General features: G+C 36.3%; 2 protein-coding genes across 3 annotated transcripts in view; both read right to left on the reverse strand.

Moving 5' to 3' along the window:
• Positions 1-27,996, reverse strand: part of LOC139145666 (sulfite oxidase-like) — a 438,941-nt gene that overhangs the window by 398,249 nt on the left and 12,696 nt on the right. The gene's annotated exons all lie outside the window — the stretch shown is intronic.
• Positions 1,944-27,914, reverse strand: LOC139145665 (uncharacterized). Its single transcript, XM_070716949.1, has 8 exons — positions 27,755-27,914; positions 25,944-26,125; positions 9,807-10,044; positions 8,780-8,885; positions 7,830-8,114; positions 7,042-7,264; positions 5,899-6,341; positions 1,944-4,863 (listed from the first exon to the last, which is right to left on the reverse strand). The coding sequence occupies exons 2-8, from the start codon at positions 26,003-26,005 to the stop codon at positions 4,274-4,276; spliced, it is 1,947 nt and encodes a 648-aa protein (XP_070573050.1). The 5' UTR covers positions 26,006-26,125; positions 27,755-27,914; the 3' UTR covers positions 1,944-4,273.

The raw sequence follows: 27,996 nt of genomic DNA on the forward strand, positions 1-27,996 counted from the left end.
GTTTCTCTTGTGTCTCTCCTATTTCGTACAAACCTATCCGGAATTTGGCAGCTCACGCCAGGTTTTCCCAGCGATTGAATGCGTCACGTTTGAGTCTGCGCAGTAGTGAGTTAGTTTCTGCCGGATTCTGTGATTCCGGGTGAAACTCCGCTGTATAGCGTTCACTCCACTCATCGCGTCCACTCACGCGCGCGTTTCACATGAAAGTAGAATACAAATCATTGCGTTCACTCCACTCAAACATTCACAAATCACAGACTTGAACCAAGTCTAGCAATAACCATAAAAACTTTGATTGATTCCAATTCCAATGTCTGGTAACAAATAGTTTTGTCAGCAGAATGTAGTGTGAATAATTCATGTTAAAGAGTTGACTTTATGTCAGCAGTTGAGCTGAGCCGTTTTTTCATTTTCCAAAACTTACATTTTACTTTATACATAATTTGAGCTATCTATACTTTTTAACTCAATTTGTAGGGTTATTTTGCCTTCAGACAGTCCCTTTGCAAGTCAACCATGGCACTATAAATTATCATCCTACAAAGAATTGGGGAACATAATTAGAATAATTTACCTCTTTTGATTCTCCATGAGGGCATGTATGTGCATGTGTATGTTTCAGGAGTATAAGTAGTATCAGAAAAATTCAACATCTCATCATGCATATGGTACGAGTTTAAATCTGACTTACATTCAAAAAATAATATTTTGTTCAGAGTTCTTTTACAAGACTTAAAATTATTGTATGTTACAAGGATGACAAGAATTGTACTGATTTCGAAACAAAAATAGCAATATCATGATTGGTGTTAAATGGAGACAAAAGGTAACAATTGTCTGGCTTTCTTCATGCAGCGGGCAATGTCATATGCATATTTCTCTTTGATGACATATCTACAATCCTAATAAGCACTATACCTTCCGTGTGAGACAAAGCTGTTGGGATAAGTTTAAGCAATAAAGCACACCCAGGGATGGCATACCACGAAATTTTGACCAGTTCATGACATATATGCACAAGTGATAGCGAGTGCATACATGAAGTGAACTGGTCAAAATCGAGTGGTATACCATCGCTGGGTGTGCTTTATTGCTTATTATATCATTACAGTATATTGAACTTTTGGCGTTAAACGTCATAAACAGAGTTTTGCTCAAGCCAAGAGCTCGCGCGTATGCCAGCCGTGGTATATCGCCAATATACCACAGTTTTTTTTGCTTCTCGACCAATCAGATCGCTGTATTTCACCATCAATACTACTAGTATGATATAATACCTGTTGCTGAGGTGGTTTATTGCTATTATCAGTAAGTGTATTGAAATTCTTTTATAAAACAATAACAGAACAGATTTTCTCTCATTGAGAACTTTTTAGCTCATATTTGGTATTTATATAAATACCAAAAAGAGCTAATACCAGTATGAGTCGGTGGCATCTGTATGTCTGTGGGTGTATGTATGTGCGGATGTATGTCCGTCACACACAAAGGCTCCCATACCGCCAAAGCTACCATCTCAGTATTTGATGTACAGGTAGATGCAGGGGTTGAGATGCGACCTTGTTCAAATGAACACGTCAGTGTCAAAAATGCGCAAATCTTTCTAGTTGTACTGTGTAGAAATCATTTTCATAAAACCAACGTAGAATTTTCCTGCACTGAACAGATAGAAACAACATTTATTGTTGATCTTTGGTACCCATACTGGTATGTACCAATTCTGATCAAATTTGAGCGACACCGTATAATTGCGGTATTTTTTAATGTTGTTTTTACCTCTTGACACATCAGATCACTGTATTTTCATTATTAATATGCAGGTATAATTAATTAATAATATAACGATAGTTAAGTATAATACTGACTAGACAATATCAGCACAGCATCTGTGCAATACAAACACTTACCTGAGTAAGGTAATGGAATACAAAATGAACAGATAGTTATTGTTGTTTGTGTGAAGTTTATTAGAGGAATTATTAACAGCTTGTAAAAATTTGTTTTGAAAAGTTCACTTATTACATAGAGGCATTATCTCAGAATACACAAGGACTGCAGTAGGTCTGAACATGGAAATGTTTTCCAATAAATGTTCAAACAATTTAAGGTTCAGAAATTTTCTTTTACATGATATGTTTCAAATAGTGACAAGCACTGTATTAATGTTCTCAATCCCATAATCCATCACAAGGGACCTGGGAGATTGACAGCCAATGCAAGTCAATGAGCCAGTCACACAATAACAACGCTGTGAACTGTGTACTTAATTTGCATGGGTAAACATGAACACTTTAAGTCATATCACAATTTGAAAAGGTTAAATGGAAAACGTGAACGAATATAGACGGGTGTTATTTGGAAAGCAATATTTCAAATTTGCACTTGTATCTGGTTAAGCATTCTCAATCTCAATGTTGCATTAAATGACACATCGATGGTTGGCATACAGCGGACAAGAAACCACACCTAAAGGCACTTGTTTACATAAATAACTTATAAAAATGATGGAAATTGACAGCAATTGGTGCCATGCTCAATGGAAATGAAACTAATGCTTAAATTCAATTATTATTCAAAATTAATTGAAACATTAAGTTTTTGCCACTATTTCTTTGACAGAAATTTTCGCAGTGTAGCTTCATAGTATGTTATCATAAAATCAATATTTGGTTTTTTCAAGCATGACATGTCCAAACATTCAATTTGCTTCATTTTCATTTTCTGTAAATTCATTGCACAAGAAGAGCTCCGGGATAAGAGAAACACACTACGTAATTTCTGTCACGAACACAGCGTTTATCTCTAGCTCCCATATCATTGAAAGATACACTCAGCATATATCTACTGTCTGATTGTGGACTCTTCATGTGCCAGAATCATTATACAAATGGTCCCATTAGAAAGCTGATACATCCCCATTTATCATATGAAATTCATATTTTCCATGACAGGAAATGAAAATTTTCAATATTGACATAATTATAGCTAGCAATCAAAACAAACAAAGGAAAAAGCAAATATTTCAGACTTGAAAAAAAATTCCTGGTAACATGATCACCACGACATGGAACACAATCATGCACATAAAATTTAGGTTTCATGAATTTTTTTCTTAAAAAGATGATAAACAACTTATGATATAAAAGTAAAATTAGATATCAAACACACCCTATGATTTAGATATTGAATTAGCTGCCCACACAAACAGAAACGAATAGCAATTATCTTGACTCATCCTCGGTAATTAGCTCATTACGCATGTTACCATGGAAACATTTCGATGTGAAGTCCCACACAGGTGTTTCATCCTATTCATATCCAAGGCTCTCCGACAAAGTGGATCCTAATTAGTTGTACAGGGATCTATTCCATTGGTCATATAAATAGAACTTTTGCTGAAATCGACTTTAAGTTTCTGGTTTACACAAATGTGATATAACACTCTGGCAATACTCATGATAACTGAATGAAATCAGAGGAGTTAAGTTTATAAAACTGCCTTTTTTTTTGTTAAATTCTTATTAAAAGCTTTATATTTACAACCTTTGACAGTTACAACATCATAATACAGTCATGTCTGACAACAATTCCTGGTCTTTGCAAAATTTGTTGAAAATCCACAGCTTACAGATTGCCAGTTGCATACCCTTCAAATCTGCAGAATACTACATCCTCAAAAATTCATATGTCAAAATATAATTTGCAATTTTACTCAAAAGTAGAAAACAAATCTATACCTCTTTTTACATCAAGTATAAATTTCAGGTCAAGTGAATGCCTACGCCAAACATTACCACTGCTCGTCTTTTAGAATGTTTCTGTTTAAAAAACTCTTTACTTGACTTTTCCCGTGAAAAATAATTCTCGTTTATCCAAAAAAAATGGAGAAATGAAAGTTTTTGTCACATTAGCAGTATCCTCTTGAAATACTGATATTAAAAGGCATTGAAGTTAAAATTATTCACAGTCAGTTTAGAAAATTTGTCTGCACAAACATGACAAAGAAACTGTATATAATTTTCTGAGCAGAGTCACAAGTCTATGAAATTCTTTTTCATTTCAAAAATACCAAATTAAATGCACTGTGATTTTTTTTACTCTCAGTGGTCACTGAATTTTGGGATCGCAAAATTTATTTATAAATTTTTAGATATGTATTATTTTATGAATCTGCACTGTTGTCTTTGAACTCCTGTGGAGGCTTGTTATCGTCTGTATCAGTACAAATTTCATCTTAGAATGTCTTTGGACGGTAAAATTCTGTCTCATCCTCTCACTGGGTTTTATCTTCAGAGTCTTTGACACTATCTGTTGTTTCTGACAGTTTTCCAACACTAGCATCGCCCTTGTCTTCAGAATCTGAAACTTCTTCAAACTCGTCTTGCGAATACGAGACTTCCTGGTTCTCATCTTGTGAAGCTGCAGTTTCTTCAAGCTTCTCTGGTGAATTCAAAGAAGTTTCTTCAGTATTTTCCTGAGAATCTGAAGTTCTGTCCCCCTTATTTTCTGAATCGACAGTATCTTCGAGTTTGTCTTGAGATTCGACCGGCTCTTTTTCAGCTGATGATGCTGTGTCGTCAACTGCATCATCATTGTGTTTCTCTGAGTCCATTTTATCGTCTCCTGCCTGAAGTAACTTGTCTTCCGCATCGTCACACGCTTCGTCTGCGATATCTTCTTTACCAGTTACTCTAGCCTCATCTTCAGTGCTGCTGTCAGTTTTGGTCTTTGAATTCGAAGACTCCTCTTGATCCCCGGTAGTCACCTCATCCTGAACACTGCCCCAAACTCCCTCTTTGGTACTTCCACTGTCATCAGAGGTTGACTGTTTGTTTGCACCCGCATCACTTTTCTCCTCTGATACTGCAATGTATCAAGAAGTTTGCGTTTCTGTCAGTATTGACATCACTTCATGCAATCTTTTTAAAAGCTTGTAACTTGATCAAGCCTTCATCTCACATTGAAGCAGAGGAACTATTGAGGAGAAACACTCTGTTAGTTCTAGGGTCTATTATTCTGGTATCAGTACAGGAGTGTCTTGAGATTTTGATGGTGCTAGCATGTGAAGATGTCAACAATGATGATGATGAGTTCAATGAAGGAAGACTGAGGTTTAATCCCGTTAATTGGCAATGATGACATGGTTATGTTTCTAATGGAGTTTAGTATGAGGAACTCCTGAATTTAGTGGATTGAGGAGCTTCAGCCAGAGCTAGAGTCCAAGACTTCATGCACACATTGATTATCATGAAATGTTCTTGAAGTTATAGATGATCACAAAACGCAAAGAGGATGTCTCATTACGATGAAAAGATGCACATACAATGTCATTGATGATGATCTCATGACCGGGTTAACTTTCAGATGGGAGATACACCGATGACTGTCTTACAACATTGGTGGTCATGCAAAAGTTACTAATGTACCATTGCTCCAGTCACAGATGTATGTATACACGTAATGGTGAAGATGTTGGATGAAGGTTATCTGATGATGGTGCTGTTCACTGGATGATGGAGGAGTTGGAGACAGCATTCAAGACCATGCAGTGTATGTGTATTGCTGAACTTGCTGATGAGGGGGGTACATCTTCAAGATGATGATGATGATGATGATGATGATGATGATGATGATGTTGAGGAGGAGGAGGAGGAGGAGGATGATCATGCATTATATTAAGACCATGTTAACTTTCACGAAGAGAGTGACACACTGATGTGAATATGAATGTGAGTTCTCACTTCCTTTAAGGTCAATGACCCTTGGTGACCGTATTAGTAGTTCAAATTAGGCATTCACTTTTTAATTAACGTCGAAAGTCTTAAATAATTTGAAAGTGAAAACATGCAGCTTATTAAGGAGTTCATACATGACTGGTTTGTATTTACACACTCTGACCTTGCGGATCATCTGTATCGGACATTTCAATGATGTTACTCCAGGGTTTGGAAACTTTCCCGCCATCTTCACTCTGAGGTTCCGTTTCTGTCTCATCAGTCGTTGCTTGCTGACTGCTGTCTCTCGGTGTCCCCTGGTCTTTGCTTTGGTCATCGCTTCCCGTGTACTTGTCATCGGTATCCGTGCTCTCTGCCGCACGGGGCGAGCGACTCTTTTCACTGGAACTTCTTCTGGTCTCCACGTGTGTGGCCACTATGCTGCTACCAGAACTGCTGTCGCTGCTTGAGCTGCTGCCGTTGCTGCTGATTGAGGCCCTCCTTGGAGATGGTTCTGATCTTTTCTCCTGTGGCATACCTCTAGTCCGCCCTTTAGAGGACTTTGGTCTATTATCCCGCTTTGTTGGAGGCCTAGGGGTGCTATCACTACTTTCTGTACTCCTTCCACTGCAAGTAAAAAGAATTATTATACACCTGTGTCTTTAATCTATGGAGTTTGTCACACAGTAAGTTTCAGGATACGAGGAGACTGAGTCCATTAACTTTGACATAGAGTACAATAACTGTAGGTGTCATTGAATGCTAGTTGACTTTGACCTCATAACACTTACATGGCATCACAGGGAAAAACAAGAGAAAATTTTGCATTTCTTAAAAAATATACACATCTGAACATTGCATACGTCAGGCATTGAATAATGGCCGGTCCAAAACGTGAATTTCAATGAAATTATGCTGCTTAACTACATTTCTAACATGTGCACTGAGCTGTACAGATTGAAGTTTTGTTCTATCAGCTAAGCAGTCACACTTAATGTGTTCCCGGTCCGCTCACAATTGTGCAATGCAGTGAACGACAAAACGACAAGCATTTCTCAAAACGCTATAATTTTGACTGTTTTCTGGTAAATGTGACTAAAATGTGTATTATAGTAAAGTTATTCACAAAATATCAGGATTTGTGTCCTCGTACACTATATCCTTTGGTATTATCCTTGCTGCTATGTGTCTTGCACAGTAACTCCGTTGCATGATATACTTGGACATGAATCCGGCATTTTGTGTATAACCTTATACTGGTAATATTCCTGACTTGTACAAAAATATTGTCAAAAGGAAAAACAAACTTAATGGTCATCCTTCTTACGTGTCATTTTTCTGGTCATCAACACCGTCTTCATGGTCCATAGGGTGATGATAAGGATATGAAGCGCTACTGAAGGCACGGGTCAAGGCCCAGTCTCTCTGTCTCAGTGTGACTGGGGTCTTCGGAGGTTCCCTCCACACCGTGGGATCTGCCTCAAACTGTCGTTTCCGTGTGCTGTTGAAGTACTTCATGTACTTCTTGTACAAATTTGGGTCATGGAAGCCTGAAAGATGCAGAAATTATTGTTTGTTGATCGGAACTAAATGACTTGAACACAAAAGTATTTTAAGCTTTACTAGTGTAATGAAATATTCAGCAAACAATGACATGGTGAATGATACAGATATCAGAAGTTGCAAGCTGAAATAAACCGAGACAAACCACTGAATTCTTAAGAGTTACAGTGTCAATTCAACGTTTCACCAAGCAAAGCAGTTTTTCGCAGAGAATTCATTGCCAGTAAGAGCCATACGCTAATTGGCCTTGATACTGTGCAAATGTACATGCGCACACACGCATGCACACACACACACACACACACACACACACACACACACACACACACACACACATTCATTCTTTATTCCTGCACTCTGATGTCCTGGCAAAATTTAGTGCACAATATCTGTGTTGCTAATCCCCTGTCTTTCCATATGGTTCATCACTGAACTACCATTTGCCATCCCTCCCCATATCTTCTTTACTCCCTCCCATTACCTCCCTCCATGCAATCCACCCTCTATAGTTCCCTTTTGCTTATCTCCTCTACTGATCTGTCTGAATCTCACCATAAGCTTGTTGTCTCAACAGCACACTCTCATAATTTTTCTGCTGCAGTTTCTTCATATTAGACATGCTGTAGATGGCCGCCGTGTGCCATAAGTAAAGCTTCTGTCCCTTGTTCAAGTCGGGGTGTTGTAACTGATAGCTATCGCTGAAAGCATCTGGGCAGTAGTTGACTCGTCTGAATGGCTTCCTATAAGGCGTATACCACAGGTTGGTTTTGAAATATTCCGGAGGAATGTAGGCACCTTCTTCTGACTCTAGAAACTCCCTGGCTGTTTGGGAACCATCTGAAAGAGACAATGGTCAACTTAATCTGTAACGGTCTCTATCAATCAATTCTTATAAACATAATATACCGGTAACAATTTTCTTCAAACTTTGCCATTGTCCCACTTGTGCATTAGCTGAACATTCAGCTCTGAACTCTTAGCTACATTACAAACCAAAAATCAGAAGATATAAGACTTTTGCATACATATTCTGATCTAAGTGCTACAATCAACATGCCATATGTGCTATTTTAAATCTTTGTTACATAAAAAGGCTTACATAAATTAGCTAGTTAACTTTTTACAATTTTTTCACAATTTCTTTGGTATATCAATTGCGAAATCTTTTTTTACTTCCCAAAGCATTGCTGAATTTCCTCTTATGGTATTTAGCTTGTCCAAACAGTGTTTACATGTGTAAAATGCACTGTTATTGTTAACATATGATTTATAGTCCAGACCAGAACTCACATACCAACAATAACAATGAAGTTTAAACATGTAGAGGATGATTTGCAAAGCTGAATACTACCGGTACATGCACTTGTGTGTATTTAAACGTACTTTGGAAAGTAGAATACGAAACGCTAGTTGGTGTTCAAAAAAAAAAAGAGTGAAAAAATAATCAAAAGTTATAGTCCCTTTAACGTGGGTGGGTGTTTGCATTTTATCATGATAAATACCTGGTGTTTTCTTTTTCCTTCTTGTTGCATGAGGAGGGCAAGAATGCGGCCTTTCCCCCTGTCCATCTGGAACACGAACAACACCACTGCCCCCTAGTTTGTTTGGCTAGAAGCGGTAATAGAGCAGAAATAAACAATACATGATGAGCTGAATTCACCGAAGTTATCACAACATCTTTTATATCAAAGGTCATACGGGGGTGTTCCTATTGTCAAGGCATTTACTGTCATACATGTCAACTGCTCAACAAAGTCTGTCAAAGTGAAGAGCTTGTGATGTGTGTGACAGTATTTGCAGAGGTCAACTCGACTGTGGCATTTGCTTTGTTGGTTGACTTGACAGAAAACAAAAACATGGAGCATGATGATGCACATTTATCCATAATCTGAGTAAACATTTTGTCAAAATTAACTTGAGCTAGAATTGAGTCTGAGAAATGATCGCAGACAAAAACACACTTTATGTGCGCATAACAGGCAAATTTATATAAAAAAGTAGAATTTCTGTATTTGCAGAGGTCAAAGAATATAAAATCTAGTGAAATTGAGACTGGGCATTGAAGAACAAGATATATAGAAAATATCATCAAATTACATGTGAAAGTTAAAATATCAAGAATACCAAGTCATAGTATCCACTATATTTGATTCGCTATCAATAAAGAGCCAATAACGACTTTTGACAATTTTGTCACTATTTGATTTCTGCTGTTAAATATCAACCATATTTCTTGTTCTACTCTCTAAAGCATGATGAGATACACAATTTTGGGCTTTTCAACTCAGCCTGTACATGTATAATTGCATTATTATTTTAGACAAGTGAATTCTCGTCAGGACCAGAATTCAAATTATACAATAACCATGTATTTTACAAATATAAACCGTGTGGATAAGCTAAAGAGTGGATGTTTAAACATGCTTTTGGGAGTAGAATAAGAACTCAAAATTGACAAATGAAATGAAGATAATAAAGAAATCATAAAAGCTAGAATTACTGGCCCTTTAAAGAATAAACATATTGTACCTTTGCTTGTCTTCTCCTTGTTAATTTTTGACTTCCTTGGGTGCTGAAACTGCTGACAGTGCTGGTGGAAGATACACTGCGAGATGATCTCGTAGAACTTGATGTGACGCTGCTTGCTGTTATGCCAGACGATTCACTGCGGCTGCTTCTAGAACTACAGGTGGACATGTCATCTGTCGACGACGCCTTCCCGGCTGCCGCTGATCTTTCCTTGTTCTTATTACCAGGTTTCGATTTCCTGGAAAAGAAATTAGACAAATGCACAAACATGTAAGACTATCACACTTAATACTATAATGGCATCATTACCTTCAACCTTCGGAAAAGGTTACGTATATGTAGAAATGTACTGCAACTGCAGATATACATTGTACAGACCGTAAAAATCTTGAAAGTCTATTGGTTCACTCCTGCGAATACTTTTACTTGTAAACCTGGTGCAGAATATTTGGATTTTTACTTAAATATATCCCAAAATAGCATTATCGGTAACATGGATTCTGTTGGTTGCTTTGAACCTTAAATATCAGTAAATCTAAGGTAACTTCATTTCTTAATCCAAAAACATGCATAATTAACTCTTCTCTTTAACAAAAGAGAATAAATATTTTGATGTTTTCTTGAGCAAAGCATTAGATAAAACATAAAACTTTTATTTGAAGGAGCAAGTTACTGTAAACAAACAAAGCAATCAGAAATGTGTAAAAGACATCTCTTCCCCTTTTAAATTTCATATCATGGCAAACTGCCAGATCTGTAAAGCCTTCACTCAGAATTGTTGACTAAATTAATACTTTCACTTATGAAAATAAGTTAATATTTTCACTTATGGAGCAATGTAAACACTTCATATTTGCTACACTGCACCAAAACACACTTTGACTTTGTTGTGATATCCATGTGCATTGGTGACCTGTACGTATTTTAATCAAACACCGTACACAATCAATCATATATAAGGCTACAATTTAAATATCATCAGACAAAATGATATCAAAATGGTATCAGTCCATGTGTAGTGTTATCCCTGTGATCAAACACTAACAGCAGACAACGGCTTTCACTGGTACCATCACCATGGAGACCAACGAACACAGTGGATGTGAAATGAACACACCTTGTGTCATTTCCTGTCATGTGGAACCTAGAGTCATTTCAAATGCAATGCAGTATTTGCAACACCATTGCATTAATCTTCTTGACAAACAGTAAGACTGTTTTGATGCTTACGAATTCTCATGGAACAATGAACCCAACTACCTCAATTACAGTCACAAATGCAATAAATAAAACTCCTATGTGCTTGATGATGTCAGCTGAAATTTCATTTTAATATGTCCATATCATCTTAATTGCCATAACCATTTCTCTAATTTCATTACATGCAATTTACATACACATGCATAGTATACTCAGGGATGTTTGTGATATGTGTTCAGCTTTCTTCAACCTGAGAATATTTACATTTTTATGAGATCTTTTTTTTGTTTTGGCAATTTGTTGTAGGATTTGAGGAGGAAGGGATAGAGAGTGCATTGGTTTCACCCTATAACACATTTTATGGGTCGCTGAGCTGTATTTTTCAAATATGAGTCACAGAATTTTTTCAGTTCACTTTCAGTAAATTTGGCTGGTCATTTGCACACCAGTAAGTGAGGGTTACTGTAAATATTGACCCATTACTGACTGCTTTATCATGAGCTTGATATTAATTAACCTGCTTGTGTCAGTAGCCACACCCTTTGAAATGTGACAATTACATGTAGATCAAATGACAATGGGATGGGGGGGGGGGGGGTATGTACCCTTTGGCTCAAGTCAGTTTGCAAGATGACAGTTTGTTCAAAGACTGACAGGTGTCACATGACCTAGCCGCATGCATGATGATGCTACCTTTTGGAATGCAGAGGCAACCAAGGATAAGTTGCTATTACAATGATCGATATGATATCTATGTACATACAGTGTATATTTGCCTATCAGGCAATACTTGTCATTTGGAGAAATGGTTCTGTTAAGGTAGTTCACGTCACCTCGAAAATGAAAGACTTTTGCTCAATTTTTTCTCAAGCACACTTGCAACCATTGTTTTTCAAAATCAAGAACCCAAAATTGGGATGACCATGCAAATTTTGGTATCAGAGAAACCAGAATTACCGATGTTTGAAGTTCAAAATGGCTGCCATCCCTATGTGTACTATGGAGAAAAGTGAAATTCCTCATTTTAACAAAATTGGGCAGTTAAAACTTTACTCTATAAACTTCAAAATAAACCCCAACAAGCAGTAGACCAAAGAATATCATAAAAGTTTGAGAGTCCGAATATCTGTCCCCAAAAGGCATTCTTCCTTAAAACTAGTAATTTAGCTCTGTATGTAATACAATAAAAATGCTATAACTTAATGTTGTTGGACTAGTACATGCGGCATCAAAACATCTACGACAACTAATCGTTAACATGAATATATACTCGAAAGAAGGCAATACAGTAGCTTTCACTTTTTTCAGAGCATTTACTTGTAAACACCATATTTGCATTTGGGTTCCTGGCACAGGTTTACACAACTATGCTTGTCACCCTACAACATCAACACTCAACAGTACAAAATAGTGACAATGTCACTGGTCGCTCCCATATAGTTATCAAAACAAGCTAAAATCAAGCTAAAAGATTTTTTTATCACAAATAGAAACAATTCCCCCAATAAAATAAAATTATACAAATTTCACCAGAATTTGATCAAATCTTACTGACGTCACCCGTAAAAACCTCTACACTAAGTTTCAACTCAATCGGACGTGTGGTTTCAGAGTTAAAAAAAATTTTTGATCAAAATGAAAAAAATAGCCAAAAATGCAAATATGCAAATTTCACCACGATTTGCCCCGATTTGAGAAAGGTCACTCCTATGCACTTCCATACCAAGTTTCAAATCAATCAGACTTGTGGTTTCAGAGAAGAAGATTTTTTGACCAAAAATGGGAGAAAATTACAAAAAAATTCATGAAAAATAGCAAGTCCAAGATACTGACCCAAGATGTGCACAATCATTTCAGGTCAGCCCAAAGTACTTACATGCTAATTTTTCATCTAATCTGCTCAGTGGCTATTGAGATTTTCAATAAAATGTAAACTTGTAAACATATATACATATGGCTATGGGAGCTAACAAACGACCCAATGGTCGACAGAGCTCTGATGTGTTATGAAGAGAGCAACGTTTTGTGACATATGTATTGATGAAGAAGGTTGAGATCTTTGATAGCTCATTTCAGGATGGCCTGACCTAAAATGGCAAAATTTGCCGCAAAAATACAAATTGATGATTTCATCATAATTATGTATAAAAATGTGTACCAAATATCAAAGCTATCACATGAGTAACTTTTGAGAAACAAATATTTTGACCAAAAACGGCAAAAACTGACCCAAAATACAAAAATTGAAGATTTCATAAAATTTCACTATATCACACTAAGAGAACCCCCAGGAACCTGTATACCAAATATCAAAGGCATCAGACAAGTAGTTTTTGAGAAACACATTTTTTGACCAAAAATGGCAAAAATTGCACCAAAAATACAAAATTGCAGATTTCATCATATATTCTGTATATCATATTTAGTTTATCTGTAGGAACCTGTATACCAAATATCAAAGCTGTCAGACGAGCGGTTTTGATGAAATAAATTTTTGACCAAAATGACAAAAAAATTCCTTAAAATACAGATTTGCTTATTTCATCACAATTTGAACAAATCCAAGTTGGGCTATCCCTAGGGACCTGTATACCAAATATCAAAGCTGTCAGACGAGCGGTTTTGATGAAATAAATTTTTGACCAAAAATGACAAAAAAATTCCTTAAAAATACAGATTGGCTTATTTCATTACAATTTGAACAAATCCAAGTTGGGCTATCCCTAGGGACCTGTATACCAAATATCAAAGCTGTCAGACGAGCGGTTTTGATGAAATAAATTTTTGACCAAAAATGACAAAAAAATTCCTTAAAAATACAGATTTGCATATTTCATCACAATTTGAACAAATCCAAGTTGGGTTATCCCTAGGGACCTGTATACCAAATATCAAAGCTGTCTGACCAGCGGTTATGAAGAAGGAGATTTTTTACCAAAAACGCCTTTTTTGGCACTAATTTGCATATTTTTGGCAATGACAACTTCATTTGAACAAAATCTCATCTACAGCCCATCATCCATGTACACACCAAATATCAAGATGAAATGTGCAGCGGTTTTGGAGTTTTTGATGTTGACGGACAGACATACAGACATACAGACATACATACATTTTCCTAGCCTATAAGAATAGCTTCCATTGCCATATATACATATGGCTATGGGAGCTAAAAATACCGTATTCATGCAATGGTGCTACACTCCTTGGTTATTTACTGTTTGTTTGGACCTGAGTCACCTTTAACCTGAAATACCGGTGCATTGATGCTAACAATATTAATATTATATTATGACATGTTTTATTTTCTTCCTACATATGAAAGATCTTTTTATATCAGCTTGTAATTTTTGGAAGTTTTGCTCAGTTATATCATGTGATATACATGAATTTAACACAATTTTTTATAAACTCAAGATCTTTAACAACGTGTATTTTTTTCTGTAGGCTTCAAAATGAGTTCTGATAGATATTCTACACAGAAAAAATTTAACCATAAGATTTTAACATTTTCAAAATCTGTCCAGGTGAATAATTCTGTCCAAACATAATTGTCCTCCTGTGTATTATTTTTTCAATTTTGTTGTTCTGTTGTGTTCAAACAACACACAAGTACCCGGGTATGCTTGTTGAAAAATACAACATACATGTATTCTACCTGTTGAGAGTTCACACGTACCCTTGTATGCCAGCATCATACATCTATATATATGTTGGTTGTTCCCATTTGTACATAAACAATGTTCCCGTGGCAACAAGAAGTAGAGAATTACCTGAGAAGGATCACCCAGAAAGATGATTTGTAAGAATTGCTTTGAACCAGTGCAGAAAAAAGGTCAACGAGGATTGAATTTTTTGAAGTCACCAAAGGATGAATACCTCTGGCGATGTTCTCAACCAACACAACAAAAAAACCCTTTTACAACAACGCAGCAAAATGCAACAGTAGACTCTCTAAAGCTACAGCATTCACTGCATTTCAACCGTATATGTTCTCACAAAAAATTAGGTTGACGAAAATCATATAGACACTCTTAAAAGCATGAAATTAGTGCTTAGTGACGTAATTTCATGCCTGGGTCCCTCACCTTTCAGATCAAATTGCTAATGCTAGTCTTTTACTGAAAGTGTACGATAATTATTGTGCTTACTTGATTCAACATGTATTCAACATTTTCACAATTTTGAGCGCCATGACGTATTATGTCAACTTTTCCTCCACACAGGTAAAAAAGGGAAAAAAGGTGGTTGTCATTTCAAATATGAAAACTAAACATAGACAAAGTATAACAACTGTTTTCCATCTTGATTGTGTCAGTAAAATCAGCAAGCCCTGGAAATACAACCATATCAATGTTCTCCACAGCTTGAAAAAACAGATAGATGACCAATTTACATAACAATGCATATTTTGCATATCCCTTTGTCGTGAAAATGTATTCTTTTGTACAGTTATTAACATATGAATAGACAGCTACAAAAAAACAGAGGGGTGGCCCACCCCTAAAAATCCCCTTGTGGAAAGGAAAACCCTGAAACCATACAGATATGCTGTAACTACACTTACAAGTTAGATGAAAAGACAAGAATCTTACGATCAAGATAGTATGTGCATGAATTGTGTTGAGTCATACTATCCCTGCACTTTAACATTTGATTATATGACAACCCAGCAATCCTCCATTGGAAAAATACCTAAAATGACACCTTTAAAGATTTTCATAAATTCTTGAATTCACATTCCTTGCTAACAATGGCCTTCATACCACTTGACAGCTACTCTAGTCAACTCTGACACCATAAATAAGTGTTGAGTGATTTCCTTGGAATCTAGTGAGGAAATTATTTATTAACCTTGAACATTTATGAAATTCATCTAGACCACAGTCAATAGACATATCAATAGACATTTTTTATGACAAAACAAATTACTTATTTCAAATTACTCTTTTACGTACACCTAACTTAATTTCCGATCTGGTATATTTACAAATACAGTGAATCATTTTCAAGTCAATCAAACAAAATACCTATGGAGGTCTGGTTGCTAAGGGCGGGTGTCACCTCTGGAGAGCCTTACAAGTGTTTTTCAGGTAAAAAGGCAAAAGTACTGGGAAGTAGCTTTTATCTGTTGTACACATATAGACAAACTCAATATTGATCTAAGTGGAGGTTGTTGACTTGTGAACACCCATCTGAATACAACAACTGAATGGGCTACGATTACATCTCACTGTGGCAGCTGGACTGTGCCACTGAAAATCACTACGATCTTTCAGGGTTACGTTTTATGATGAAGTCACATTGGTGGGTTACCATCCAACTGGCAGTTTTATGAGCTGACCGACGGACTGAGAGGTGTTCGCCACTATTGTTGCCCAGCAAAGGTATACTGCAACGCTTTCTGTGTAGTCTGTACAAGGTCCGTCATTGTGCGAGGACACATTGTCTGACTTGGCCAACAATGGAAGAATGCATGAAGTCTGTTGTACTGCTGCTACGCGACATGACTAAGCCAACCCTTTGTCCCTATAGAGATGATGTTTGCTCAAGGAGATTTTAATGTCACCAAATTCACACGACATCCTTTCATCTCAGCTTTCTTCGACTTGTAATTTCGGTTTTCAAAGATCTCAACTTTTCCTACACTTTAATCTCCCCGCAGACAAAAACAACCACTCAGTACATGTGCAACTCTCTCTAATTTTCACAACCTTGATCAGAAGAATTTGATGAATTTTTAATTATATGTATTTCAGTGATTTCTGCTCACCCAACAAAAAGTAAGCCTTTCCTAACAAACCTACAACAAAAACTTTATGCTTTGAAATTCTCCTTCTTCCAGCCTATAGTATATGTATATGTATTTGATGAGAGCACGTCAACATTCATCTGTAAAACGGAGGGTCAATATTTTCTTTCAGGACTTTGCACTATTATTATTATTATTATTATTATTATTATTATTATTATTATTTCCAATTTTATTTCTAAAATAAAGTACAATATTTGTCGAAAAATGAGGCAAAGAGTATCAGTCAGTCCATTGAATGCTGATGGAGACTCAAATTATACTAGAACTGCAGACAGAAAGAAAAATATCTTTCCTCAAATTTACTTGGTGGGAACACCGAAGTGATGAGCAAATAATATTCCATGGACCAATAAATTAATTTTGTAGGTAATTTTATGAAATTGGATGGTTACTTCTAGCACACAAGTATACATAGACACCAATATTAGGTATTGTTTACAATGAAACACAATCCTTGCCAACCACTGTGTTTACAGAACCAGTAGCTGACAACATTTGATGATTTTTTTTCACAATTTTTGTTTTGTATACTGTGTCAATTGCACAGTCTTGTTCTATTCTTAAATGTGTTGAAACACTACCTGTCCTTTGCTTGTCAACACAGCGTGGAAAGCACTGTTATTGTTTACATTTGAATGCTAGTCCGGACTGGAATTCACTTGTCAACAATATTGTCAGCACACATGTACAGGATGAGTTGACAAGATGAACATTGACTTTCTCAACATTCTTTGGGGGACAGAACAAGAAAGTGTAGCTAACATTAAAGGCACAAGCTCAGCTCTCTTGGTGTATTTACAGCTCAAAAATATCATGCAAATATCTATGAAAAGATTTTTTATATACACCAAATACACTATTCCCATTACCACATGAGTGCAGCAACCAATCGTTATACACCATCACAAGGTAAGCACAGTAACATAAAATACTTTTTGTTTCAAACTAAAGTCATGAAAGTAATTGAAAAAAATGCAGAGCTTGTGCCTTTATAAACAAAGGCAGCTAAAAATTCATCAAACGTTACTGATACTGGAAAATACATTCATTATGTAATTAGACAAGAAGAAGATAATCGCTGGTGAAGAGGACATGGTTCTAATGAGATTAGGTGGAACACACATTGTTTCAATATTGAGCTGATGTTCAACAGAAAACAAAGACCTGTTAAATCTAAATAGGAGATACTGTACATGTACCAGTGTGCAAACAGATAGAATAGTGAATGGGTGCAGGTGTATCAAGTCAAACATTATACCACATCAAGCAATATGAGAAAAAGCATCGGGATATGCGATTTTGGTTGATTTTTGTGCATTTTCACACAAAAATTCAAAATCAGAAAATTGGAAGAAGCAGTTCTTGAGAATGGTTCTATAATGCTACAGAGCATTTTAATACTCTGTACGATGAAAATGTTTCATTATATTAAGAAATTTACAGGTAACCACTGAATTTCACATGTGCAAAATTGTTAACACTGGTGTAAACTGCTAAATGGAAGCACGGTCTGTTTGTGGAGGGACGGTGATGGAAGACAGATGTTTTATTCATGTATTTTCTGCCATTAACTGTAAGCTGCATATCTTTACTGTCTCAACTACGCACTGTGACCATTGACATACATTTGTGTACAGGCACTGGACACTGGCCTAGCAACATGTGTACATGCATGGCATATGTCGCTAAGGTTCCAGATGAACTGATATGTATAAGTACAGTAAAATGACTTTCTCAGAGATTAACAACGAGAACAACAAATCCTGCTGAGTGTTATGCCTGAAAACCTCAGTTATAGACACTTTGTCCATAACAAAAACCCTCAGGTATTCTTTGCACAACAAAGGATTAAAAAAAACTTCATTAGTGATTTATTTATATTGAATCAACCAAATCTCTATTAAAAAGAAGAAAAAAGTATATGAAATTCTTGACCTGGGAGTTCCATTGTCACTGCCTATAAGTATTCCTTTTGTTCTAAATTATCCTTCACAATTACAACAATGCAGCTAAAAGTTTGCTAAATTTTTGATGAAATTGTGATTCAAATTGGAAAGAAGTTCCACATTGTTTGAGGCAAAGTCATCTGTTCATTGGCCATAAACAGTCTGGAAATATTTCGTACAGTGCATGTTGCTGTCTGAAATGTTAAAATAAAAGTTTTGTACTGTTTTCACCTTGAGTTTTTCATATTTTCAGATTCATCTTAGTGAACCAAGATTACGTCAAACAATCACAAATTACCCACAGTATTTCATTACATGTACAAAAATGAAATAACAACTCAGGTAAAAATCATCTGCTCATTTACATATCTACCTTATAATGGAGTGTGTTTTCTTGTTTTGCTCATGTAGCAAGTGTTGACAATACAACGTACATACACATATAAATACCATTGCATGAATTTATGAAAATATTACACTGCTTTACAATAGACATTGATAACCCTTTCACCATCACAGTTTGGTTAAACCCATTCTTATCAATGGTGATTGTGGACCTGTTTACAGGGAACATGAGTCAAATCATAACATACTTGTTAATGTTTCTCTCCATTCAGTTTTTTTCTTCTAAAGCATTGACACACAAAGGTACAGTAAATGTGTGCTAAATATTGAGAATATTACCCATTGGACAAAATATTCTTTTCACGGCACAAATGATGAAATGCTAACATCAATACTTCATCAGTGCAGGACTACATGCACAATAATTTGTGTTTCCACAATATTACAAGCAAGGATACCATAAATACTGTTTTATTTCAAAGCTGACAGCTTGACACAATAATGCATCATTTGGGGCATCTTCACAAAACAACAACAACTCTAGTAATTAATTAAGCTCCATAACCTAATACAGTTGATATATAATTTTGGACGCGTGAAAGAATGCATATTAAATGTAGAACATTCAATACATCACTAGGAATAATCCTCTTCACAAAGACAGACCTTTTCCTCCACATGTTCATAAATATTAACTATCCAAGGTCTAAATTTTTTTGATATTTCCCACACTGAAATTATTTAGTTTCTACTGATGGGCATGAGTTACATGTAGATGATAGATCTCATCAAATGGCCCTTGCAGTTTACCAGTTTCATTACATCGGCCAGTGTTACGAGAGCTGCATGACTGTTAATCCAGGTAATTTTACCTGGTTCCCCTTGCAGTTAGATTAGGGGACAGTAGAAATGGTACTGGGGTTCCAAAATCATTTACCAATATTCCCCAAGCTCAGCAAAAACACTAGTCTATATATGCACTGTTTTGCTGTGCAAGTTTATCAATTACACGTGTCATAATTTATTGGGCTTACTTCCAATTTATTTCAGTGAGGTAATTGAAAACTAATCCTTAGAGAGTGAGAGAACAACACAAAACTCAAAAGTAAACAAGAAACCCTACTTAACCCTCAAGTACTGCAATTTTCTCACCAAAATTTTACGGCAACATCTTACCAATTTTTATGAGTTTTTATGGAATTCATTTGATTATTCTGGACCAAATGGATAACATTTTCATAATCTACAATTTTTGATCAAAATTTCTGGAAAAATCTGAAAAATATGTTTTTACCTGGAAAAAATTTCCTGGGTTATATTTCATAACGGCAGCAAAAATTTACTTTGGTACCCAAAGGGTTAATATCAGCATTAAAAGTGATCAAATTAATTATATTTACTTCGCATTATAATTACTGTCACTGACATTAGTCAACGGATTTTAGACTATTTCCTAATTACATGTTTTATGTAAATACTATGTAGATTCTGTCCAAGTTTAAATAAATGTTCAAATCGATTTAAAAAAAAAACTAAAATAAGAACACTTTAAAGGAAGAGGAATCCTATTAAGTGAACACAGAGCCAGGAAATGAATTCATTTATGGCATTTACCTGTACATATTAGCTTTTGTTAGAGCGGTTCAGGCAGTGTTTACTGTTGACATTAAAAGGTAATTTTTATGTCATTTAGCCAGGCCATTAAAAAGTCATCAATAACTGATGTATGTGTGTACCAGGTCAATGACACTGCACTCTGCGAAGTAATGGCCTACACCTATCACAACTGTAGTTGGGAAATACTTGGTTTCTTATCCAGCCCTAGTCTCAGAGGCCAGTGAAATATTTGATTACAGATAAATGTCAAGACAATATCCTTTCAAGAATGTGCAATTTTCCTTAATCTTCAGTCTTTTTTTTCAATTTTCATGATCAAGTACACAATGATGTTGTGAAATAACTTTTGAATTGTTTCACTCAAGGAAGCAGTACTCCCTGCCTTTTAAGTTTCATTGCAAACAGAAATTTACTGCAAAGAGACAAGTTATCTATAGAACAGTATCATGGTATTATGACTTGTAATTGTCCACTTGAAAAGAAGCATATAAGCAAATCATTGTCTTAATGCAACAAAATAAACAAACAAACAAATAAATAAATACAGACCAGTGGCTAAATTGATAACTAGATGGATAGATGGACGAATGCAACATTGTAATCTATTTAACAACTTCGATATGTGTCAGCAGTCCAAATTCCAAGCCAACATGTATATACTGGCACGGTACATTCAGCGCACAAGCATGTGTGTAAATTATTGATAAAAATACACACTTTAGATTAAAATTTATTATTTCAGGCATAATCTCGAAGACTAAAATCCTTTTTACCTTGGTTTGGTTATCATTCAGAGTATGCATACAATATGCACTGTATTAGAAACAGCATTTTACACATGTACCATGGTCTGCCATAGAGTAAAGCATATCATCAGAGTAAAAATTAGTCCCTTTTAAGGGACAAAGTTGGCCATTTTTTCATGAATTTTGATCAATAATATTACTATTTATATTGTTTAATATGTTGAAAGATACTAAATGAATGGGTGACCATGCGTGTATTTGACCCAGGTTTGAGACACGATACATGAAACCATCGCGAAAATGAATTAATTATCATGACCATTGATTCATTTTCGCGATGGTTTCATTTAATTTGTCAAAAAAAAACCCAGGGTCGAATATACATGTCGAATATACTGTATGCATGGTCACCCATTCAGTATCTTTCAACATATCAAACAATTTAAATAGTATCTCATATCAAACAAAATTCATGAAAAAATGGCCGACTTTGTCCCTTTAACTTCATATGCATAGAGAGATTGAGAGTTTAAAGTTCATAGTTTCATCTTTGTTAACCCTTTGAGTGCCAAAGTCAATTTTTGTCACCTTTATAAAATTGTATCCCAGTAAATTTTTTTTCAGATTTTCGCCAAAATTTTGATAAAAATGTAACCAATGAAATTTTACGTCAATTTGGTCTAAAATTATCAAGAAATTCATAAAAATTGATAAAATGTTGCACTCAAATTTTGTAGGGAAAAGCACTCACTCAAAGCACTCACTATATCCTAGAATCCAGGCTACATGTACTGGCACCTTACATTTGTCTACCACCATTTTAGTTTCTTTTGTTTTTGGACAATTTTTTAAGCCACCAAACAACTCAATCAGAGAGCAATGTGTACATAAGTTATGATATGATCTGTTGACACCTCATTACCTGTGCTATGGGTAAGTTCACATTTTTTAACATTGTGTACATTAGATAACGATATCTGACACAGCAATTGAAATCAGTTGTACATGTATGGTATCTTTATGATCAAATGGTTTTACTGCTTTGCTGATTTGAAATCTGCAGTAAACTTCTAATTGATCTTTTAACCCTTCAAATCCTTGGCCATATTGTGTAATGGGTTTAATGTTATGAGTGGGATATATAAAAGTTTAAGGCTTGAATAATGTGGATACTTTGTTGTGAAACTTTCATAAGAACCCATGTCCTCAACCCCTGAGATCCTCTCAGTTAGAGACATCCCTGTGTGGAAGCTCTAGCCCTAAAACTCCCACAGCCTGTGTCTTGAAAAAAAGAATAGGGCTACCAGCGTTGGAAACTACCGCCCATCCTCCCGTCCGAGACGGGTAACTTTTCAGTCGGACGGGAGGAAAATTGTACTTCCACGTCCGTGTGTCGGGCTCTCGATAGTAGCCCATACGGCATACCCAGTAATCTCATCGATCAGCTGCTTCTAGATGTTGTGTAAAATAAACGAAATGTAGTATACCAATACGTCCGACTTCGACGCGCTTATGCTACTGAAACTGTGCAACTGTGTGACGCCGGAACGCAATGCAAGCGAGACATGTAAACACGGGTAAACAGGAAGTTGCTCATACTAGTAAATCTCACACTAGCGAGATTTGCGCGATATCAGCCAGTGCTATAAATATAAAGATATAAAGGAAAGATATAAAGATATAAAGGATATAAAGGAAAATGAGGGCAACTCCACACATCGGCTCTACCAAGATTGTTTAGTATTACGATATGGTGAATAAAAGGATCACTGCATTTATTTTGTGTGGAATACATGGCGAGACACCGCTGAATCAATAGTGCTTTGACCCTAGTCATGTGATTTGGGTCCCCGGTAAACCAGTTTGTTGATTGAGTGATTCGTCTTAACGGTGTTTCGGAACCAAAAATGGGGTTCCTTCATCAGTCGCTCTCATGTTTTGTATCCCATCCGCTTGGTTGTGTGATGAAGTCACCTTCGTCCTTGAGGCTGAGAAGCCAGATTCATTATTGAGAGAGTTAGCCACTATTGACTGACTCTATAGTGAGCGATCCGGTGTGTGGTGTCATATTACAGGTGCAGCCAACGAACAATGCACTTTTAAAGGGGTCTTTACTATGACAAGATATATTGTGCATGACGAGTAATGTAAACTGACTAATTTTACATGTAAGTCATGAGGGTAATTAATTAGCTGTTCATAATTTGCCCTCCCACTGAAAACTTTTCGACTTGCCCTCCCGCACCCAAACTTCATTTTACCCTCTCCCCACTTATTTTTGCCTGTTTCCCCTCCCCACTGTCAATTTTTGAAGCGCCGCTGCCCTGTGGGTGAAAAAACTTGTCGATTTCCCCTGCCCTGCAAAAAATCCCCCCAAAATTTCGTCATTCCATTTTCCCTGCAGACATGGAGCTACCCTACCCTGTGATGAAAAAGCCTGTCGATTTTCCCCTGCCCTGTGAAAAAAATTTCCCCTGAAAACACCATGGGTCAACTTCCCCTGACCCGTTTTAAGTAGCTCCCCCTCTCCTCGTTTTTCGCAAAGCCCTGTCCTCGGGACAACCAACCAATATCTGCCCTCCCCAACAAAAAAACTAAAATTTGCTCCCCTGTCACCTAAAAATATGTCCCCTGCCCAAGCAAAATTATAATTTCCCCTGCCCTCAACTATTGCTCCTGGAATAGCTTTTACGATGAATAGCTCCTTTGGCTGCACCTGATATTATAATTAACATGACGCTTATAAGGATTTTTGTTTTAGGGCATATTTTGAGCGTTGGTAGTGCTCGTTATGTTAACAGTGAATGTTGTACTAATCTGTCAACGATTAGTTTGTTTTAGGCATTTAAATCGATTATCCGAACTTTTAGTTTTGTGTCAATTTTTCGTGGACTTTGTAATATATTTCGGGTCTATATTGGTGCCTGCTTTCCGGTGTTTGAAAAGCATGTTGTGAAGGGCTGCTTCGAGAAATAAATCTTGTTTCTCTGTGTTTAGCCATTCCCAGGTTTCATGGTTTCGTTAACAATATTTGCTGTAAACGGCCTTTGAAATCGGTTTGGTCTGAGGAGAGTATTGGTTTATTTAATTCATGCCGCCAACTTTGCTTACTTATATGGCAGCTCTCTCAGTTTTTGATTTTCTTTGCCAGATGATGTTTTCTGTATTGCTCAGCAATCTTTTCAGTTTGGTTGATTGTAGTACCAATTCGATGACAGATTGCATCTTGGTTTATACGATAAAGTGGCAAAAAATGGAGACAAATTAAAAGAAAATGTTTCCCCGTTGTTAAATCCGCTATCGTGAAACCTTTTGACTGTTTGAGCGATATGGGCAAAGTGTGTTTGAATTAACTAATTAATTAATCAGAGTGTTATCAGCATTGTTATTGTAGAAATTTTGTATTCAAGTCCGGATTAGAATTCATTTGAAACAGTGGAATTCAGAACATTTTGTTTGTAAGATCACTGTTAATACTCATGTTGAAAATAAAGTTGTTTACAGTTTGAAGTACATAATGGTTTTGTGTTTGTTAAATGAATGGATTTGTCAAAAATTCAGGACAGGCAACTTTCTGGCAGGACAGGCAAGTTTTGAAAGTTACCAGTCCTGATGTCTGGCAAATATTTTGGCCAGTTACCAAAACTGGGGCTACGATTATTGTTCGGCAATTGCTAGCATATACATGTATGTGTATCTACATGAAGACGTTCAATAAGCATGGTACGTGCAAATAATCTGTATAGGCAGTACAGTACAATAACACTTTTTACAAGACATGTCATCAGAACAAGAACTTCTATACACTGAAGGCTTATAGAAAACTTAACTCTGTAGAGTTCTGATCAGTGTTGTATGTTCAAAGAATGATCAACAATCTCACACTTGAAGCATACAGATAACCATGACAGTGTCTAATAACGGCAGCACTTCCCCCTGCCACCTGTTGTCTATACTATGTCATCACATTTTATTGATAGTTGTACAAAAAACTGCCTACAAAATGTTTAAAAATACTTAGACTTGCCATTTTTTTTCTGGTTTTCCATTTCATGGTTTCACGTGTAACAACAAGTCCTCTACTAGATAAATGTACTTGTAAAAATATTTCTTTCATTTCAGAGTAAAATAATAAAACTTACCATACTATTTGAGTGCTGTAATTTTTTCCCCCATCAAATTTATTGCAACATGATTTTTTCTGTGATGTTTTGATAATTTTGGACCAAATTGACATCAATTTTTATTGGCTACAGTTTTTGATCAAAATTTTGCAGGAAAAAATATTGATTATGGCACTCAAAGGTTAAGAACTGACATGACACTATAAATCTTTATTTCTGGACATATCTCTGTAACAATTTTATAAATTATTGCAATGCCTACAAGTGATCACTTCATTTACTATTTGTTTTGCAGCACAGTCGGATGAAAACGCAATCAATAAAACGATAACAATAATACTCACTTTAATTTTGATGTGCCTGGCACTGCCGGGTTTCGACTGGCCGTGCGGTTTGCTGCAGGCATGTTTCGCTGTTACTCTGACGCACACACAGTTATATTCACGGCTGAGTGATGATTACTGTCGGCCCACTAGACAAGGGTTTTTCTCAAGGAGACTTAGTCCCTTTTTCTTGGGATCATGACCTGTGGAGGAAGAACCTAACGCTGTCGCTGTGCTCTCATTGTTGTACACAAGGCCCTAACAATGATGGGCAGTGAAGCACAACCAACAAGCCAATCATGATGTACGTACGTGGATGTATGTACACTTTCTACAAGGCTTTCAATTCAATTTTCTCTCAAAGAATCAACAGTGTTTGTGTTTTAACGCTTCACTCACTTTGAAAAAAATTAATTAATTGATCAACTCATATCTATCATAGTAAATATCTGCATATCAATATTAATGGATGGCATTTTGATATGGTACAATGCTAAATATTTTAATGAGTCACAGCTATTTTGGTTACAGCTATACAACAATTGAAAAAGCAACAGTAACCAATGTCAAGATAAGCTACAGACCAAAATTGTCAAAATGAAAAAAGACTAACATTTCACAGCGAATCAGGCTGCTTCATTCATTAAATAATTCATCTACGGCAATAATTTATCAATGTGTGTCGGGGAACAGAAGAAGAAACTAGTACTTAACATTAAAAACCACAATAGTGAAAAAACATAAACTTGCAGCTACTGGCGAGAAATTCTAGGATTTGAAAAGGATGTGAATGCAGAGAATCTTCAGAAAGAAAAAAAAACATTTAAGTTCTTTTACATAAGTACAATGTACAAAGAAATTATAGAGCTAATTTCTTGGGAATGTGTAAGGTGACTAAGTAAGAAGGATGATTTCAGAGTACGACCAAACAAAGTTATGGTACAAAAGTTTAATATCATCTATTTATCTATAGAATTGATGGCCTGTACTTAACGGTACACGCAGATTATTTGCGGATTACACGGCTAAGGAGTGACAAGGGATTAGTGCTGACAAATGTCGACGCATCCGTGCTGGACGGGGCCGGGGAATCTTGGTCAAGTGTCGTGCCACGGAGCTATCTCAAAGACTGCCCTTTTCTATCCTCTAATGATTTCCATGTAGAGTGGTAGGTTACAAGATAGTTCAGATACATGATTTGGGGGAATTCCTATTTTTGCACGTCCATCAGTGCGAACTTCATGCTTCACATGTCATTTGCACAGCTACTTACAAGTTACAGTATCCCCGAGTTGAGAACAACAAAAGTCACAACCGATATAATGTCGCGACGTAAAAATGTGACCGTGATGTCACTGAAAAGAGTTTGTCGGCTGGACTAAAAAACACTGAGCTGACTGAGTGCGTAAATATCTGTAAACATACTGAGGTTCGCATCGTGTTTTGGCAGAACGGTGCGGCGTAACCGAGACGCCATCAGCCATCTTATGCAATGGCTATCGGAAGTGAATGATCCACACACTAATACTATGAACTCACGTGTAGTTTTAAGCTGAATTTTGATGTTACAACGAGCTAACGAACTAAATTAAACTTACACACACTTTGCCTCCTAACAGAGTGTAACAGGCTATGAGGGATTATGGATTGGCATGTTACAAATTCTGATTTTATGGAGTGACATGACTCGAGTGTCGACCGGGCCTCTATGGTGATGTGCAAAGCGTTGTGCTGGTCTCTCAGCTCAGGTCGATACACTGCACCACAGAGCAGACTGAATGAATGTCGCCTTCAGAAAAAACTTTGACGAAACTTTCAGCTTCACAACTTACCTCACATCAGACTGCTCATGGTGCAGATATCACTTCAACAAAACCCCAAAACGTACAGCAATCCACGCTGATCACTTTGGCTAAAAGTGGCGTCCACTTCGATCCCCTTCGATCGTGCTACCAGTTGCAGGCTCAACCAGCCAGGTGACGGCGCGCACAATGTGTTGTTATTTGTATAATTATATTTGACAGCCAATCATACAGCGGGGATTTGTTTACACTTTGGTCGGCCGTGGATACCC

Source organism: Ptychodera flava, chromosome 12 (assembly GCF_041260155.1).
Source record: "Ptychodera flava strain L36383 chromosome 12, AS_Pfla_20210202, whole genome shotgun sequence".
Lineage (NCBI taxonomy): Eukaryota > Metazoa > Hemichordata > Enteropneusta > Ptychoderidae > Ptychodera > Ptychodera flava.

Bases quoted from the DNA above. Each gene is read 5' to 3' on its own strand.
- LOC139145665 (XM_070716949.1), bottom strand. From the start codon at position 26,005: ATGCCTGCAGCAAACCGCACGGCCAGTCGAAACCCGGCAGTGCCAGGC. The intron at 8,886-9,806 runs GTACAATATGTT...TACCGCTTCTAG, and splicing joins CAAGGAGAAGACAAGCAAAG to CCAAACAAACTAGGGGGCAG. The intron at 4,864-5,898 runs GTCAGAGTGTGT...GATACATTGCAG, and splicing joins CGATACAGATGATCCGCAAG to TATCAGAGGAGAAAAGTGAT.